The sequence below is a fragment of the Aspergillus clavatus genome, genomic scaffold (assembly GCF_000002715.2).
Source record: "Aspergillus clavatus NRRL 1 1099423829791 genomic scaffold, whole genome shotgun sequence".
Lineage (NCBI taxonomy): Eukaryota > Fungi > Ascomycota > Eurotiomycetes > Eurotiales > Aspergillaceae > Aspergillus > Aspergillus clavatus.
Genome location: NW_001517108.1, coordinates 892,314 through 906,410, shown reverse-complemented (window position 1 = coordinate 906,410; position 14,097 = coordinate 892,314). Strand labels below are relative to the sequence as shown.

At 49.2% G+C, this 14,097-nt stretch overlaps 5 protein-coding genes across 5 annotated transcripts, besides 4 other annotated features; 1 reads left to right on the top strand and 4 right to left on the bottom strand.

Moving 5' to 3' along the window:
- Positions 1-897: 897 nt before the first annotated feature.
- ACLA_070830 (PDK/BCKDK family protein kinase) lies at positions 898-2,432 on the top strand (the record flags this gene model as incomplete). Its single annotated transcript, XM_001275475.1, has 4 exons — positions 898-1,009; positions 1,111-1,259; positions 1,332-2,308; positions 2,369-2,432. The coding sequence occupies 4 exons, from the start codon at positions 898-900 to the stop codon at positions 2,430-2,432; spliced, it is 1,302 nt and encodes a 433-aa protein (XP_001275476.1).
- A 942-nt stretch (positions 2,433-3,374) lies between these two features.
- Positions 3,375-4,314, bottom strand: ACLA_070820 (uncharacterized protein; the record flags this gene model as incomplete). The annotated part of the gene is made up of 3 exons (XM_001275474.1): positions 3,375-3,803; positions 3,919-4,085; positions 4,173-4,314. The coding sequence occupies 3 exons, from the start codon at positions 4,312-4,314 to the stop codon at positions 3,375-3,377; spliced, it is 738 nt and encodes a 245-aa protein (XP_001275475.1).
- Positions 3,458-3,482: a microsatellite.
- Positions 3,667-3,698: a microsatellite.
- Positions 4,315-5,387: 1,073 nt separating the features above from the next.
- On the bottom strand, positions 5,388-7,674 carry ACLA_070810 (SKN1/KRE6 family beta-glucan synthesis-associated protein; the record flags this gene model as incomplete). Its single annotated transcript, XM_001275473.1, has 6 exons — positions 5,388-5,442; positions 5,496-5,973; positions 6,049-6,571; positions 6,624-6,725; positions 6,805-6,982; positions 7,046-7,674. 6 exons carry the CDS (start codon positions 7,672-7,674, stop codon positions 5,388-5,390), a joined length of 1,965 nt encoding a protein of 654 aa, XP_001275474.1.
- Positions 7,675-8,390: 716 nt separating this feature from the next.
- Positions 8,391-8,421: a microsatellite.
- Positions 8,422-10,263: 1,842 nt separating this feature from the next.
- Positions 10,264-10,292: a microsatellite.
- A 3-nt stretch (positions 10,293-10,295) lies between these two features.
- On the bottom strand, positions 10,296-10,922 carry ACLA_070800 (uncharacterized protein; the record flags this gene model as incomplete). The annotated part of the gene is made up of 2 exons (XM_001275472.1): positions 10,296-10,585; positions 10,685-10,922. 2 exons carry the CDS (start codon positions 10,920-10,922, stop codon positions 10,296-10,298), a joined length of 528 nt encoding a protein of 175 aa, XP_001275473.1.
- A 697-nt stretch (positions 10,923-11,619) lies between these two features.
- On the bottom strand, positions 11,620-13,171 carry rpL3 (60S ribosomal protein uL3; the record flags this gene model as incomplete). The annotated part of the gene is made up of 6 exons (XM_001275471.1): positions 11,620-11,875; positions 11,939-12,612; positions 12,678-12,834; positions 12,910-12,967; positions 13,065-13,096; positions 13,170-13,171. Coding segments are annotated over 6 exons (1,179 nt in total).
- Between the last annotated feature and the right edge of the window lie 926 nt (positions 13,172-14,097).

Below are 14,097 nucleotides of genomic sequence, written 5' to 3'. Positions count from 1 at the left end.
CGCATGGCAGGCCGGCAAAACACGAGTCAAGCTTCTCGGGCGAAGGGGAAATCCGGAGGAAGAAGGAACTTTATAATTATTATTGTTTACTCTCAAGTCTCAACCACCGACACTTCCGCTGGGACTTGGTATTTGGTAACGAAGTTGGTAGTGAGGGGCGGTGGGGAGATACCAGGATGGAAAATAGCAGAGACGAGGGGAATGAAGGGAAACCTCAAGAGTCAAGAGAAAGAAGATAGATAGATAGATCTGAAGCAGAATGAAGTCGGGAGTCACTGCCCAGAGCGAAGGGAGAGCGAGAATCGGCTGATTCTTTCCAGCGATGGCTCTGTAGTCTGTAGTCTGTTGTTCTCGCCGTTGTCCCTCGGCCAAGCACGGGATCACCTCCCCCCACACGTGACCCCGGGGCTCCGCAATAGAGCCAGAGGGCAATAATGACGGATGGCCGGTAGAAAGTAGAAATCAGACGGCTTTTCCCCTTTCACTGGGAGGGAATCGCTTTCTATCCTGAAGAAATCCTGTTCAGCACCGAGAAAGAATTGGATCTCCTGACGTGGTCCCTATCCACCACCGGGACTCCCAGACTGTTGAACATACTCCGTATGTCCAACTACTACTAAAAAACACACCCCTCCTCCCTCCATTCCAGTGATTCCACATCTCCGAATCGGAGCCCTCACAGCTCTTACCGCCCTGTCCGCTTCCTTGTGACTCAACAGCCTCGGCAGCCGACATCCGGGGTATCTTGAGGAACGAGGCGAGAGCACACATTCTTCAATTCTCTTTCATCACCGCATGCCAACTCAAGTTCCCATCGCTCTTCCAGTTGTTTCACTCGGTTTCTCAGGATTAATAAACCGTGCACGTCAGGCCGTCTGGCCTGAATTGCAAGACAGTATGTGGAAACCGTCGGAGAGGCTGATGGACACCATCAGGCACTATGCGAGCTTCCCCGCTACTGGTGTCTCTCTCCGACAGATGGTGCAGTTCGGAGACAGACCATCGACCGGTACGTATCCTCAGCCGCTGCATTTGGAGAATTGTTGCACATCTCTCGGGAGACATCTACGAAGTCGTGGCCAATACTGACTGGAATCCTCGATGAAACAGGGACCCTCTTTCGTGCCTCACAATTCCTCTCTGAAGAGTTGCCGATTCGCTTAGCGCATCGCGTGCAGGATCTTGGAGAACTTCCCGATGGATTGAGTGAAATGCCGTCGATTAAGAAGGTGCAAGATTGGTACGCTCAGTCGTTCGAGGTATGACCCCCACTCAACACATTATCTCCCCCATTTTGCTCCAGAGCAAGCAGAAGCTCACGTGCGCTGAAGGAAATCATCAACCTACCCCGACCGACTCTGACCCAAGAAGTCAAAGCTCGCTTGCTACGTCCTGGGAGAATGCACGGTGTCTCCAAGATCCTCTCCGAAGCCACCCAGAATCCCAGTATCAAGGAAGGACAATATCGGTCGTCCCCCACCAACGGAAATGGAAATGCAAAAGGAGCTGCCACCCGAAGATACTTCGTCCCCTCGGATGACCATGGTCACTGGCCACCGGAATTGAATGATTATAACCAACGATTCGCGAAAACTCTACAACACATCAAGCGCCGGCACGATAGTGTCGTGACTACTGTCGCCCAAGGTATCCTGGAATGGAAGCGGAAACGCCAACGTCTACAAATTGATTCCACTGTCCAGTCGTTCCTCGATCGCTTCTATATGTCCCGTATCGGTATTCGAATGTTAATCGGCCAACACATCGCATTGACAGAACAAACGCATGTCCGCCATCCGAATTATGTTGGTATCATCTGTACTAAAACGAACGTTCGAGAAGTGGCTCTCGAGGCCATTGATAACGCTCGTTTTGTCTGTGAAGATTACTATGGTTTATTCGAAGCTCCTCAGATTCAATTGATCTGCAAAGATGACCTGAACTTTATGTACGTCCCTGGCCACTTGTCGCACATGCTTTTCGAGACCCTCAAGAACTCGCTGCGTGCTGTTGTGGAAACCCATGGCGCGGACAAGGAAGCTTTTCCCGTTACCAAGGTCATCGTGGCCGAGGGCAAAGAGGACATCACGATCAAGGTCTCTGATGAAGGCGGCGGTATTCCCCGTTCATCTATCCCACTAGTCTGGACCTACATGTACACCACTGTGGATCAGACTCCCAACTTGGACCCGGACTTCGATAAGAACGATTTCAAGGCTCCGATGGCTGGCTTCGGCTATGGTCTGCCAATCAGTCGTCTGTACGCTCGATACTTTGGCGGCGACCTCAAGCTGATCAGCATGGAAGGGTAAGCTAGCATTGTCATCCGATGTTTTTCAATCCTTGTGCTAACATCTCTTCATCATAGATATGGAACAGATGTCTATCTCCACCTGAATCGGCTTTCCTCGAGCTTGGAGCCCCTGCAATGACAATTACCAGTCATGAGGGATGGTCGTGTTCGGTTCTCCACTTGCCACAGACTGCATCCTTTTTATTCGGAGCCCGACCCGCCATCATCCCAAGGATTGACGCTGATGAACATTCAAGCCGCCCGGATGCGGAACAACGAAGTTTCGGAGCGCAAGCAGGTTGGCGATGCTGAAAGCATGCTTCATTCTGAGAAGTCGAGCGCATAAGAAGGGGCTATTGATACTCGCCTCCTTACTACCCGACTATGGCGTGGCGTTTTCCAATTTCAAACGAGGCCGCAAGAATCAATCTCTTGCGACGTCAGACGGTCTGTTGATCGCACATTCCATAATGCTCTAAGTATGGAGCATCAAGGAAGCTTCTAGGCTGCTCTTTCTTTCTTCCAAGTTTTCTCTCAAAGAGAAAAGACCATGATTTTCTGTTCAGTGGCTCGACAACGGTCATATAGGTGAATGGCTATACTGGGAAAGTCTCCAGTGTCGCATTTGCAAAACGAGAGACAAAACAGATGTCTATTTTTGATACCCAGTTGAGTCATGAATCAGGGGCGGAAGGTGTGCGAGAAACAAGATTTACAGTGGTCTCTCTTAAAAGCTTCGGAGGAGGTCTCGGTTTGAACTGTATATATGAGGTGTTTAAACCGTGACACACGACTCCAGCTTGATCCTTTTCTTTTATGTTTTTGTTTGGGCCTTATTTTCTTATTGCTTCTACTTTTGGGTCATGTACAGTACGCGGCATTTCTGGATGGCTTGGGTTCTATGGATATGCCATGGCAGGTTCTTGGTATGTAAAAAATGAGCGAATGAGAATGCAAATTTCATATTCAGTCTTTTCAGCGTGATGAATCTGCCACTCTCGTGGTCTCGTGGTCTCGTGGGAAATTGCAACAATTCCCAGTCATAATAGCTTTCGACCTCACAGCTAAAACTCGCAACAATTCAAGGCGAGAATCTCTGCGAAGCCAAACTATCCAGATCCTCCCGCTCGGCACCGCTCCACCTCCTCCTCCGTTCCCTCTCCCGCTGCTGTTGCTGCTGCTGCTGCTGTCGACCCGATGACATCTTGGCCTTAGCCCGGGCTCGGTCAGGGGTCATCTTCCCTTTCGTCCGTGATGAGGACGCAGGCGACGAGGCCGCCGATGCACCCGCGCCCGCGCCGGTGTCCGGACGACGCCAGCCCGCATCGTCGGTCTCGTGTACATCGACGATGCGCCGGCTGACCATCATGGCGGACGAGGATGACGAAGACGATGACGACGACGAAGTGTGATGGATGATGAAGCGGTCTGCGCGGATGGCAGCCGCGACGTCTGGGTCCTCGGGGGCCATGAGTTTGGCGAGGAAGCGTCGGCGGGCTTGTGGGAGTGTCTAATTTGTTTTTTTAGCTACTCGTTCTGTATCTCATTTCATTCCGTCTCGTTTGGAAAGAGTCCGCAGCGCGGCAGGGGGGAGGAGAAAGCGATGGATGGATGGATGGACTAACCTCCTGATTCGCCAGGGCCTGGATGGTGAGTAACTCGCGGTCCAGGAGCACGGAGAGCGCGGCATGGCGCTCCTCGCGCAGCCGGCTGCGAATTTTCTTCTCCTGCTCGATGGCGGCGTGGTAGGATGGGTAGATTCGATCTTGGGGGTTGAGTGTTGGGGCATGTCCTGAAGGAGATCATCAGTATCCATATTCAAAGCTTCAAAAGTTTTATCTATTGATTGCTGGCTGGGTGGTTTGGGGGAAGAGCTTACCGTATCCCATCATCCCGTGCTGGGGATGCTGTAGTCCCGATGAATATTCTACTTGCATGCCGCCATTGTCCTCGTCGTCATTGTCGTCGATGACGATGGGACGGCCGTGGTGTCCTGTGATGGGGATGTTGGGGTTGAACATGCTGGTCCTGTGCTTTTGGTGCTGGAGTTGATGCTTTAGGGGTGGATATGTAGATCTTTCCCCAGTCGCTAGTGATGGAGGAATTGATACAGATCACAGATCTTCGCAGGCAAGGTTCTCCAAGCAGGCTATGCAGTCATAGAGAAGGTGGAATAAATGATAGGTATTCTCAAGAGTTGATCAGTATAGATTCCCGATAACACTGAGAGTAAGTCATCGATGGAATCAAGACCGCACTAACATAGTTTCAGTACGTTGTACGGAGGTAGCTGGATTGCATCGGTGAGGATGAGGCGGGAAGAACAGAAGGGAGATTTACAGAGAGTGCAAAGCTCAGACCCAGTCCACTCTACAAACTGTTAGGTGCTGATTTGCTCATAGGTTGAACGGATCCAATGATGGTGATATACGAAGTTTGATGAAGCAGAATGGCTACTTCTGGTGTTGTTATGGATGCATCACAATTTTGCTTAGTCAACTATTCACCAAATGGTCGCGCCGACGCTGTGCTCACAATCCTGGTAGAATATCTTAGGTTCTAGCTTCTTTTTTCTTTCCATGAACAAATTTGTGTGTGAAGCGCAAGTGATATTGTTTTACTATACTTGACCTTTGGGAGACACGGTTTCTGAAGCTAAGAGGGTGAATGTGAAAAAACAACTGCATCAACAAGACCAGAATGAGACGGAATAAATGTAATGCTAATGCTTGATATTTAATCAATATGAAATAGAGAATTGAAGATAGAAGCCGCACTGAAAGGATCACACCATAGATCCCTAGGCAGTACTCGAGAAAACATGCTTATGATCGACATCGGGCATGATGTGAATGATAATGGAATAAACCGTACACAGTGCATCGGTGCTCAACCACTCCTGACGCCAAATTTGATGCTAATGAAGTTGTTTGCACAGGGGATTTTTTGATTTTTGAGAGGGGCGCGAATAGGGCGCCATTGCTGGGGATAGACCCTTTGGATTGGCAGATTCGGCTCAGAAGAGCAATCCTGACATCTTACCAAAAGGTCTGAAGTCGATTTCTAGACGGATAGAGGCGATATTCATCCCGCATTAGGAGCATCCATGCATGAAAGAATTGCTTGGCCACTCGTATCCAGCGTCGGTCCTTGAGAGTCATGTCAGTCAGGCTGAATTCTGAGCAAGGAAGACTTGTCTTACCATGTCGTCTTGTTGATGTTCTGGTAGGCTTTTGGGTGCTTTGCAATGTATTCAGTGGTTTCATAGCCAGGAGGGTCGCAGGTGACACTGATATTGTCAGGGTCCTGGTATATCCGAATGTAATCGAAACGCATAATGCCGGGCATATAGTTCTGGATGGTATCATTGATTCCGGCAAAGCTGTAGGCCATACCCAAGTTCATAATGATCGACATGGGCTCCAAAGGAATCACGCGCTGGCCAATGTTGCCATTCGGGCCGATTGCTCTACCATCCAGTGTCCAGGTTCTCTCTGGTCCGACAAACCAGGTCACTTCTCCATGAGCACCAGGCGTATATTCAAATGCATAAACCTGGTATTCGGTGCCATTATACCACTTGTTGTTGAGGTTTGAGAGACCAGACATGGCTTGCTGATACGGACCGCCTCGGTAACTATTGATCTGGGTAACATAGGGATCATAAACAGCAGTAAATTCTGAGATTATGTCAGTTGAGGCCAGAGTTGTCGACAAAGAACGGGGTCCCTGTGCTCAGTGTGGATAGGTCTTACCATAGTCAGGCATATACCAAATGTCGAACGGCGCCATTTGCAAGCTCTGTGATACTGACCCGATAACAGCATTTCCATTATCGTTCAAAGGAATTACGCTTGCTTCGATGACATCGATTTCCGGAGCACTCCTTGATCGACCGGGACTTGGGTGCTCTTCGCCTGCGCACGTGCAGGCTGGTAGGCGCATTCCAGGAAGATAGCTTATACCATCGGTGGAGCTCTGGTTTGGTGTGATGCCAGCATCACACTTGTCATGATAGCTGTATGGCCACATCCCTTCTGTGGTCGCAGCGTACCCAGGCCGCGCAAGGTTTCCCATCGCCCAAAATCCGGGCCAGAAACCAGATACGTCTCCAGATCCTGGCAGGGAAATACTCGCTTCCAAGCGACCGCCTGTAAAGCATAGTTTATTCCAACTCTGTACCATTCCTGATCTGTATTTTAGTTCATGGTTGGGGAAGGAGTCAAAGCGAATTTCTAGGACTCCGTCCCTCGTCGTTACTGCGTCTGGGTCGTACCACTAGGAGGACGGGATTAGTCGAGCCCAGGTACGGGGAAGATACAGTGCTGACCTCCAAGTCCTGCGTCACTCCATACCAGATATCAACAGCCTGGTAAAATGGATCATCCCCGTCATAGAAAGTGCGTCCATCAGTATTGAACTCGTCCGAGAACTGAATGTGATCTTGTTAGCCATATCAAAGACATTTAATATGCCCCAATGTCCTATAAAACAGATTGTGCATGACTTACTACCAGTTTCCATTCCTTCCCATCTGCAGATTTCTTACTCCTCGCGGATTTAGGGGTATCCGGGTCTATCAAGCCCCGTCGAATGTTCGAAAGCAATGGGCGGTCTCCCACATCGAGGCAAAGCGTGTCTCTCGGATCACACGTTGGCCCGGATTTTACAGTGCCTTTCATAGCCGTTCTATAGAGCCATTCATATTAGCAAATGCATTCGACGATTGCCGCGCCGCGTAAGAGAACATACATCATTGGATATCCAATAAAGAGGATAAGAAAGCCTAAGGTCAGCAATATCAGGCCTGCCACGTTGATTATACCCCGGCGATTCCATAGGTCGCACTGTCCTTCTCGGTCACTTGGATCTGGATTATGCAGGTGATCGTCCTTTTCCACATCCTCGGGAAAGAGCAGTAAGCCGTCCGTAGGCATGATATTATATTTTTCGGCGACGGTCTGTGTGTTGACATCAATCTCGTCACTGTCCGCTTGTGACGGGGCGCGTGGGTCTTCAAACGGATTGTAAGGATGGATCCTCGTCTCATAGCTTCCTGTTTCTGAACTCCAGCTGTTTCTTCTCGAGGACAATATCGATGGGGCTGGAGAGCGGTATGGTTCGTATTCTTCCTTGAAGCGATGAGGGCGTGGTGGTAGAAGGAACTCGGATGAATCTTGTAAATTTGATGACTCGTATACTGTATGAAGTGTGCCAGCGGATGGCGAAAGGGCCACGCCTGGTGTTAAAGCTCGTCCAATTTGATGGCTTGGTACTGACGAGTAACGATCTTCTGCGTCACTGAAGGGATCATGTCGGCCAGAGTTGATTCGAATGTGGGGAGTCTCGTGATTGCTATGAATAGAGGAATCTTCGGACATCCTGAAGGTCTGTTTCTGACCTCACTAGAGATCAATTCCCGCGCAAGGATCGCTGCTCAAGATGACTGTTGTCAAAAGATATTGCTCTTCCAATGATCACTTCTTCGCCACGACATCTATCTTTTCTTCTATTTGGCAACCATTGCCGAAAGACAGTTCCCTAAATATGGTGAGAGTGCCCAAGACCTGGAGAAATCATCCAATCATTCGAAATCTGTCAAACAGAGCCAATGTCGATAGTTTCTCTGGTATTATGCTGCACGGTAACGACTGGCTTGCGGTCCGTGATTCGAAACGAGCACCGCTGGGGGGGGAAGGAAATAGTGGACGGGTTAGGTTCCCTAGTGAGCGATGGATCTCATACAATATTAGGAAGAGATTCAAAGAGGAAAAAAGTGGTCAGTAGTTCATCCGGGGTAGAAGGAGGCGACAGTGTAAACAATAGCGGAAGGCCAGGAGATTGCGCCACGCCAAAACCACAGAATGGGAAAACCAAGTAAAGAGCGTGTGAAGGGTGGAAAGATTCGAATATGGCTAGGTCCACGACTGCAACGAGAAAATCCTCAGAGACAGTTTGAAGGAAGGGATAGAAGAGCAACCGTGGCAGTCCTTGATTGTTCGGCAGAGTCCTGCCTTTCCTTCGTTCTTCTTCGTCTTCTTCCTGGCAGACGATGGAGGGAATCCACTAAAAAGTGCCATCAATATGTTTTCCATTAAACAATGATAAAAATAATAATAATAATAGTACAGTATGTACTCGAGCACAGCAACCTTGATTGAGGCAGTCCCCATCATGGTTACCAGGGGTAAACCAGGAACCTATCTCCAGGAATGCTGTATGTTAAGCAGGACATCATTCGGAGCTCCAACACTCTAGCCATCCAGCTGGGATCTACACTCCCTAGCCATAATTCCAGATCCTCGAGTAGAATTGGACGCCAGGAGGAAACTGTAAGATAGCAGTGGCTGCGTATGATGGCTGGTGTCGAGCCCCGGTAAGAACCCAATGTATCCAAAATGACTGTTTGACTGTCAGATCTATATGATCTAGTAAGAAGCATCCTGTGTAGCTGTCGCCGCAGCGTGAAGAGTTTAGTAGAGACAAATTCCAAAGAACCGGTTGCTCAGGAGAGAGATTGGCATGGAGGAGAAAGTTCAATAATGGGGGTTGGTATGTATAAACATGTGGGGCCTCAGGCAGAAACGCAGACCAGCTAAGTGACTCCAGGCTTTGTTAAACAGCCAAACTGATTGAGAGCATCATTAATGTGAGTTATCACCATCTGCAGCCAAATAAGAGCTATAGCAAGCAGAGGCCAAAACATTGAAGTGCATCATTAGTGGTTAGGTTATGATCCTGTGTTGCCTGCTTCTCTCTATAATCCTGATCGTCCACTACCCACTACAACGCATATAGAGCAAGGGACGGCTACCCCATCAAATATCATAAATTCAGGACGGACCAACCAGGAATTCCAGATCCTAGGTTTGCCTGAGGATCTAGAAGCTTGCATCTTGGCTTCCTCGCCTTGTAGGCAATATACTAATCCTGAGACTTAGGCCCCGAATAGGTACCTTGCTTTCACATCTGTTCCTCAGAGGCATAGAATACAGTTCCTGAAAAGGCTGAACCGGACCATTCCAACGCATTCGTCCCTGACACTATTGACTTTGATGCTCCAGCCGATTATTCAATGCCCTTCCCGCTCTTTTTACCGTGCTATATAGTCAATGTCCTGCTCAACAACTAACACCCTTCCAGGACTATCAAGAACTCAAACACTGGAAACAGATGCTTACTGGATATTCACCATCATGATGTTCTCCACTGCAGTGCTAAACTTGCAGTGATTTTCCATTCCTCCACCAAGGCACACACATGCCAATCGTCCCGTCATTCCGAAGAAATCCTTCATCGAACCAGTCGAGGGTGGGATCAGCCTTGCGGATAGCACCGATCCAAGTTGCGCTGTAGATATTCCATTCTCATCCAGCACGAGAACTGATTGCCACGCGGTCGATTTATATGATGATAAAGTAGGAGCTCTAATCGTACACAACAATCGATGCATATGGACTTTCCTAGACCTTCACTTCCTCTCTTACTTCTCTTTGTCAGGACAGTTGAATTACTGTATCAAGATGGAACACCCGTCGTAGGCCGTAAGGCAACACATAGATGACCCTTTATCATAGTTAGGGTATCGAGAAATCTTCTATGCGAGCCATGTATCAGCGATGATCCTTCCTCGGCGAATATCCCATGCTTTAAATGTGTTGGGGATGTTGACAAGGTTGAGACATCCACAACCTGATCGATAAAACTGCCTCTATGCTTTCTATCATAATCTCGACGTCTGTTGCCATCATAGTTGTGGTTGCTGCATTTACTGCTTTATCGCATCCATAGCAGAGCTCGGGCGCGGTTCATTCTAAGAAATATATATCCACCCACAGCTACAACACCCATATTAGAAAATCACGACGAAAAGAGGCTGATTGACTCCAAAATATTCTGCAATTACGTCAAGAAGTTCATCATCAAATATACACAGCATCCCAGCAACACGCACTCCATATGAAAAGGGAAAAAAAAAAGAAAAGAAAAGAAAAAGAAATTCCTATGACTCAATCGCCTTCGCTCTCAACCCCACAAGAGTACCCCCCTCAGCATCCAAGCTCAGAATGTAATACTGCACACGCGACGAGCCAACTTTTACCCGATACACCTTGACCTCGACATCAGACTCACTGATTGCCGGCTCGCCACTGCCTGAAGCCTGCGTGACCGCCGCGCGCACCGCGCGCAGAGCAGACGAGTACTGGTTCTTCGGATCAAACGTGGAAGGGGTCAGGGTCTCGATGAACGAGGAGAGGTCGGTATCGGGGGAGATCAGCTTGGATAGCTGGGCTGTTTCACAGAAGATCGTTAGCAAAGAGGCCCGACGTAAAAGGGAAATATGGATGGTGTGATCTGGGTGAGTATGATCAGGAGAGAAGAGGGACGTACAAGGACTAGGCCAGATGCCTTTATTCGCGCCCTCCCATTTCAGCGTGACGGGCTCAAAGGGCTCATCTGTCTCGGAGACGTAGTACGCATCGACGGATCTCAGGGGAGCGAGGACTTGGACGCCCACGTCGACGGTCTCGGTGCGCACGGCGGACGACTGCGCCTGTTCTGCTCGTGCATTGTTGAGGTCTGAGTTTGCCTTGTTCAGGAAGGACATGTAGGCGTCGTCTGAAGACATGGCTCGGGAGAGGACGGTCTGGTGGCGCGGGGTAGGTGCAAGGACTTTGTGATGGTTTCGTTTAGGGTGGGGAGTGACTAGCCGTCGGGTGACAGTAGAGAGGTATCGATGATGGTGATTTTTGACGACAGTAATTTGAGTTTGAGGAGAAGGATATTGAAGGAGGAGACGTATGGGCCGATTCGACGATGGGGTTGGAGTTGAAGCCCGAAGGGACATGCGATCAATGACGCAATGTACCCTGCGGCTGAGCTGCCACTTACACATCGCGGCTAACAGTAACAAGACAGGCGACCGTTGCGCTCGGATTCTGAGGGTGGGTGAAATATGGGTAAGGCTAATGGCAAGTATTTCCGGGGGGAAACATAAAGCGCAACTTTTATTGCGATATACAAAATATGTAAATGCTATAAAAGGAAGCCAGACGCGATGACGAAAAGGAACGTCGGCCCATTTGGCGCAGAATTTTCTCCTGAGCCATAAACCCCCGACGACTCTTAAGCGGATGCTCCTGAATAGCTTCCTAGCCACGGATACTACATTTGAGAACTAATGTGCAACATACTTGAGGCTACAAAAGTACTAGAAACATAAGACATGACTCATTCAGCTGAGAACCTAGAATTTGAAGATATTGTTCCGCTTTTTTTATTGAAAAAAGTAATAAGCTGCACTACACCAAACCGACATAAACACCTTAAGCAGAAGTGGCAAGGTCCTTCTTGAGGGTACCCATGAAAGCACGCTTCTCCTCGGGTGTCTGGAAAGCACCGTGGCCGAACTTGGAGGAGGTATCGATCCACTTGAGCTCGACCTTCTCGGTAGCTCTCCGGCTGGTCTGGGGGTACAGGGTCTTGCGCAGAGTCATAACACGCTTCTTGACACCAGGGACGGAGCCCTTGACCATGACGTAGTCGTTCTTAACCTCACCATAGCGGACGAAACCACCCATGCTGTGGAAATATTGTTAGCGAACCGTTGTGGGTTTCATGCTCATAGGAAGACTGGGTACTCACGGTGTGATCTGCTTCTTGGAGATATCGAACTCGGTCGAGGCGTTACCCTCGTCGGTACCCTTGCCAATGCGGAAGACCTTGTGGTTGCAAGAGGTACGGTGGTGGTAACCCATCTGACCGGCACGGGCAACAGTCCACTGGACGTGGCTAGGATGCCAAGCACCAATACAGGCGACCTTACGCAGACCCTTGTGAGTCTTACGGGGAAGCTTCTTGGTACCCCAACGGCTGGTGACACCCTGGAAACCGTGACCCTTGGTGACGGCAATGACGTCGATCATCTCGTCCTTCTCGAAGATGCTGTCGATCTCGATGGGCTTCTCGAACAGGTTGCGGGCGAAGTCAACCTTGTCGGCAACGGCACCACCGTTGACCTGGATCTCCATCAAGTGGGCCTTCTTCTGCTTGAGAGGGGTCTTGCGGATCTGGGTGTGGGCGAGGACACGGACGACAGTGCAGTACTTCTTGATGCGCTCGAGCTCGCGGGTGACGGAGGCACCGCTCTCCTCGGCGTGCTGCTTGGCGTACTTGGTGAAAGCCTTCTTCTTGCTCTTGTACCAGTTCTTGTAGAAGCGGCGCTTGACCTCGTCGCTCAGGTGCTCAGCCCAGACGGTGGTGAGCGAGCGGAGACCACGGGGAGTCTCGATGTAACCGACAACACCGACGGCGACAAGCTGGGGAAAAAAAGTAAGTAATCGACCTTTTTAGTAACGAAAGGCCTGAATTCGAGTGAACGTACAGGAGGAGTCTCGATGATGGTGACAGCCTCAACGATCTCCTTCTTGTGCATCTTGGCACCGGGTCTGTCAAGGTCACGGACGACGGTGGTCATACCGGCCTTGTAGCCCATGGAGGCCGTCAGGTGGACGGGCTTCTTGGGGTCATCCTTGGGGAAGCTGTCGAAGTCTCAGTATATTGAAATTTTCTTCCCCATCTCATTCAAGAAAAAAAAATCCGGATTTCCAACTAACCTCTTGACCTTTCCACGGTGTCTGGCAGCGCGCTTGCGCGGCAGGAAGGCAAGAGAGCCTGTAAGAGTGGTTGTCAGTATACCGCACACACACACAAATATCGTTCAAAATCTGATGTCGTCGAGGGGAAACAGAAGGAAAAAAGGTTGACGAACCGTGCCGAGGCGCTTCGTACTTCCGGTGACTCCTGAAAAAGACATAAAATTAGCGATTCCATTCTCGCAGATGAGAATTGACGCGTTTTGGGGCGCAAAACTTACATCTTGACCCTGTTGTCGTTAGTCGTCGAAGTTGGTGAGAGTGTCTATCTCTGAAGTTCGCCGGAGGTCGTATTTTGCACGGTTAACGAGTGTGGGCTGACCTAAGCGAAGTCTTGGCGCCACATTTCCCTTTGCGGATAAGCGACCCATTTGGACCCAGGGCCTCAGGCACCCAGCCCTGGGCCTAGTTGCCTTACTCCTAAGGCATGCATCAGTCTCTGTCCCCACAAAATCAAAAAAAGGGAGTTTTATTGTGATTTGGCAGATGCCACGTCCCACAAGTCAATCTCCAAGGTAAGGTAGATTAATCGTTCTCAAAAAAGCTAAATATCCGATATCAACATCAAATCCTCCTTCCATTTCCATAATAGAGAACAGTTTGCGTTGACGGCCAGAGCATTGGCATAAGTCAATTTAACACCATGACCACCCTGCACCCACCTACTCACGGCATAGTACTTCAAGAACATCATAATCAAAGATGCTATCTACAATGACATCAAAGCCATTGGTCGTGGTAATGTCAATTTGTTCTTATACAAGGTTGTATGAGGTGTGTCATTCATCAGAGAAATAAGAGACTTTCAATCATTCACAGGAAGAGGGAAGGGCATGAGAGAGAAGAGTTATCTAAACAGATGGGGATTCAAAGGCAAATGCAACAAGTCAAGTACTGGAGAGAACACAAAGCAAGCAACTAAGGTAGTTCATCCTGGCTACTATGCCGATGGCGTTCATAAAGTACAAAATCAAAATGCGTAAACAATAGCTAAGCTGAATGCCACCAGAACGAATAGAAGTATATAGAAGAAAGGAAAAAGGGAAATTTTCGAAGTGATAAACGAGGGAACGAAAGATTGTTCGTAAGTGATATCTTCTGAAGCATGCATCTGCTTCTGGTGCCTGGCCGACAGTCGTCAAAGAAGAG